The sequence below is a fragment of the Euprymna scolopes genome, chromosome 12 (genome assembly GCF_053919585.1).
Source record: "Euprymna scolopes isolate OS-2025 chromosome 12, ASM5391958v1, whole genome shotgun sequence".
In the NCBI taxonomy this organism is placed as follows: Eukaryota; Metazoa; Mollusca; class Cephalopoda; order Sepiida; family Sepiolidae; genus Euprymna; species Euprymna scolopes.
Genome location: NC_136493.1, coordinates 109,872,798 through 109,877,036, shown reverse-complemented (window position 1 = coordinate 109,877,036; position 4,239 = coordinate 109,872,798). Strand labels below are relative to the sequence as shown.

At 30.0% G+C, this 4,239-nt stretch overlaps 1 protein-coding gene across 1 annotated transcript in view; it reads left to right on the top strand.

Moving 5' to 3' along the window:
• The first annotated feature begins 1,260 nt into the window (after positions 1 to 1,260).
• LOC145291450 (protein Wnt-11b-2-like) overlaps positions 1,261 to 4,239 on the top strand; it is a 490,311-nt gene continuing 487,332 nt past the window's right edge. Inside the window, exon 1 of the mRNA XM_080137307.1 lies at positions 1,261 to 2,515. Within this exon, the coding sequence (XP_079993433.1) occupies positions 2,433 to 2,515 (83 nt within the window). The 5' untranslated portion in view covers positions 1,261 to 2,432. The remainder of the gene's footprint in view (positions 2,516 to 4,239) is intronic.

The following is a 4,239-nucleotide window of genomic DNA, read 5'->3' as shown; positions in this document are numbered from 1 at the left end:
ATACAGTCCTGTTTCATGTATCACAATTCATCAGTGCGGCTATATATAGCCTGAATATTATAAATTTCTGTAATCAAACATTCTAAAACCAATATATAAGCCACTTTACTCTGACTTAATTTATATTGGTATATGTACATTTGCAATTGTTGATATCTTTTCATATATATAATTTTTGGATAAAAAATATTTTAAAACACACACATATATATATATATATATATATATATATATGTGTGTGTGTGTGTGTGTGTGTGTGTGTGAATACCTATTCTTAATCAGACTAACATGCTAACATGATGCATTTTAATATGAGATAAAGTTTGGAATAAATATTGGATTTTTTTATACTTATTTAATGTTTCAAGAAAATGTACACATTCTTTACAAACAAGACAAAAATAGCTTCTTTATTAATTTGATTATATATATATATATATATATATATATATACAAGATAATTAAAAAGAGATTTTTCTAAAGGATATTATGTTTTCCTTTTCGTAAACGATTTTTAAAGGCTATTATGTTTTTTGTACGTAAACGAATAAGACGTAGAGAAAACGATATATATATATATGTGTGTGTGTGTGTGTGTGTGAGTGTGTGTGTATATATGCATTTATATATATATGTATGTGTGTATATGTATTTATGTATATATATATATAATTTATGTGTAATATTATCATATATATGATATATTATGACTTTTCTAAAGCAACACATGTGTGCAGTTTCCGTTTCATTAAGGTAAGTGCAATATATCAATTATATTAAAAAATGTATTAATTTGACGAGATCATGCATGCGCGTGTAGTTATATACAAACACACGTAGAACAATATACTCACGCACAAACACACACACACACACACACACATAGGTAGATCTATATTTTATATATATATATATATATATATATATATATATATATATATATATATATATTAAGAAAACTAGTTTCAGATAACAATCTGACACATAATTAAACGAATTAATAACTAGCTACAACAAGAACAAAAAACTGCTCCATACAAACGTAGATAAGCAGAAGTTGGGTACCAGACCAGGACCTTACGGAACGAGGATCTCCACGGTCGCTATATATATATATATATATATATATATATATATATATATATATATATATATATATATATCCGTGTCCCCTATTTGCTATCCTTTCTTATAAGACTGGCACGTTGGAAGCTGAAAAGACTTTGCTTAAACTGCGGACGAGAATTACTGTTGAAATGTGAAAAGAAGAGGAAAACATAAAGTAAAACAACAAAATAACAAAACAAACATTGATAAAAAAAAAAACGTAAACGAAGCGAAACATTAAGAAAGAAAAGTATAAATACAAAAAAAAAAAAAAAAAAAAAGGACGGAGTAAAGGTCTAACATACAGGGAAGAAGGACCCTCCTTCTGCTCCTCTTCCTCCTACTCCGATTAAAACACCTACTCCCACCGCCGACGCCGCCGCCGCAGCCAAGACGAGCGCAACCGCTTTACTGCAACTCTCAACTCTCAGAACTTCTTTCCGCTTTTTCTCCCCATGCTACGTAAGACGGAGCACCGACCTTTTATTTCTTTCTCTAATTTTTTTTTTTTTTACATTTTTTTTCTTTTTTTGTTTTTTTAGTTTCACTCCGTACTTGTATTGTTAAATCTAAGTAACAGTTTTTACTTGTAAGACTTCAAATCGTGCTCCCAACGCGGTTACTACCAGGATCGTTTCATTTTCGGCTTATTCATTTACTTACAAGGACCCCCTATCCTCCAAGGAAGAAAATAATACAAAAAAAAAAAAAAAAAAGTAACAGTACTATATAATAATAGTAGTTGTTGCTATTGTTTTATAGTCCTAATATTTATTTCTTAGTTATTTCATTTGTTTTTGAAAAGTGTGATTTAACAAAAGGCCGTGAAAGTAGAGTTTCTACTTTTTCTAAGGACGACCCGGCCCTTATTGGAATATTCTGATTTTTCGTGCGACTTGTAAGTTCTTCGGAGGGTTACGCGCGTGTGTGTGTATGTGTGGGTGGGTGTGAGTGTGTTTGTGTGTGTGTTTGTGTGTGTGTGCGTATGCGTGTGTGTGCATGGGTGTGCGCGCTGTGCACACTTTCATGTCGACACTTAATTTCGTACGTCGTTTCCCCCGGGAGCTTTCTCCTGCTTAGTATGAGCGTGTTTTTGTTTCTTTCTTATGTGTGTCACTATCAACAGCAACAACAACAACAACAACAACACTATTTGTAGATATATGCTTACCTATATAACAGAAACCACCATCGTCAATAAGAGCGATCAAACTATCAACAAAAACAACTGCTATACAAATTGTTGATTATTTAAAAAATAAAAAAAAATAAATAAAAATAAAAATAAAAACTTTCCTGGAGATTTGTCGACAAGGTACCCCAAAATGCGACTTACGGGTACCCTTTTACTGAGGATTCTCATAATGACACTATTATGGATTGACCGGTGCTCGGCAGTAAAATGGCTGTAAGTATTTATGAGTTTATTAATTATTTATTTATTATTTAAAAAGCCATTCTTAACATGGGGTGGGGAAGGTGTTTTGTACCTATTCTGTACTTTAACCTTACAATTGAATAAAAAAAAACATATCATAAAACGGGTTTGTATTACTGTACACATAGATTCGAAAAAGTTGTCAAAAAACAAATATATAACAAATAAATGATATCAAAGGCTAGATAAGTTACTTTTCTACCAAACTGGATATAATTTTCGTATTTTTATTCAATGTAACATGTTTATTCAGCTCGAAAAGCATACAGTGTTTACCGATGTATTGGAAAATTCAAAATGGCGCCCGACTCTCTCTTTAACACAGTAAGTTCGGGAAAAGGTGTTATAAATAATAAACTAGACAAAATACTGTTAGAAATTCGCTCAATATATGTTACCGTGACATAAGTTGACATATATTCGATGTTTTTTTAATAGTATTTTGTCTAGTTTATTATTTATAACACCTTTTCCAAAACTTACCATGTTAAAGAGAGAGTCGGGCGCCATTTTGAATTTTCCAATACATCGGTAAACACTGTATGTTTTTCGAGCTGAATAAACATGTTACATGGAATAAAAACACAAAAAAAATATCCAGTTTGGTAGAAAAGTAACTTATCTTGCCTTTGATAACATTTATTTGTTATGTATATGTTTTTTGACAACTTTTTCGAATCTATATGTACAGTAATACAAACCCCATAAAACTTTAATTAAACGTGGAAATACGATTTAAAAAAATGGCGCGGATCAATAAGTGCTTTAGCACCGCTTTTAATTTACCGGCACATATGAATTCCGATTAAATTATTCTCCACGGATATTTTTTATCACGTTAATTTTTTTTTTAATGAAATCATACTCCTTTTATTTAAAATGAAATTTTTTAAAATCGTGCAAAATATTTATAGTTTCATTTCCGGAATAAGTATGATTTAGCTTTCAATGTAATCTTTTTTCGTAAAATGTTTGATTTTGTTTTTCAACTGGAGCAAAATCAAGGTACCCCTCTCTAAAAATTGAACTGCATAACTTTCTTCTTGTATGTAAAAAGTTGATGCTCATCATACATAAAAGCTTTACTTACGCCATTCGTATCGGACTGTTTTTGACAGATTTTGATTATATTAGTAAAGAAAAAGAATTTATTAGTCGATATATATTGTTTTTAAAATATTATTATCCATTGATACGTGTCTCGTCGTGTACGACTCATCAGAGTGGCTGAAACTAGCGAGATTCGAAATGGGTACCCCACGGTAATGATCCAGATCTCGTCGACTGCATTGGATATATCGCGTTTTATTTAGATGTAATTTGTTTTTTTTTTTTTTTTTTTTATGTGTGTGTTTTTTTGCGATACGTTTTTGGATGAATTCAATTAATTATGAAATTTCATTTTTTACCTAAACGCGAGTAGGGAATAATTTTCCCTATAATATATATATATATATATATATATATATATATATATATATATATATATATATATATATATATATATATATATATATATATATATATGGGGGGTTACTATAGACATAGATTCGAAAATGGTTCTCAAAAACAAATATATGACAAATAAATATCACTGTTTCTACCATCATATTGTTTTCTTTCAAAGACATCGATGCCATCTTTTCTTGTTCCCCGGCAGCCTTCAACATGTTTTTCGAACCGAATAAATATTT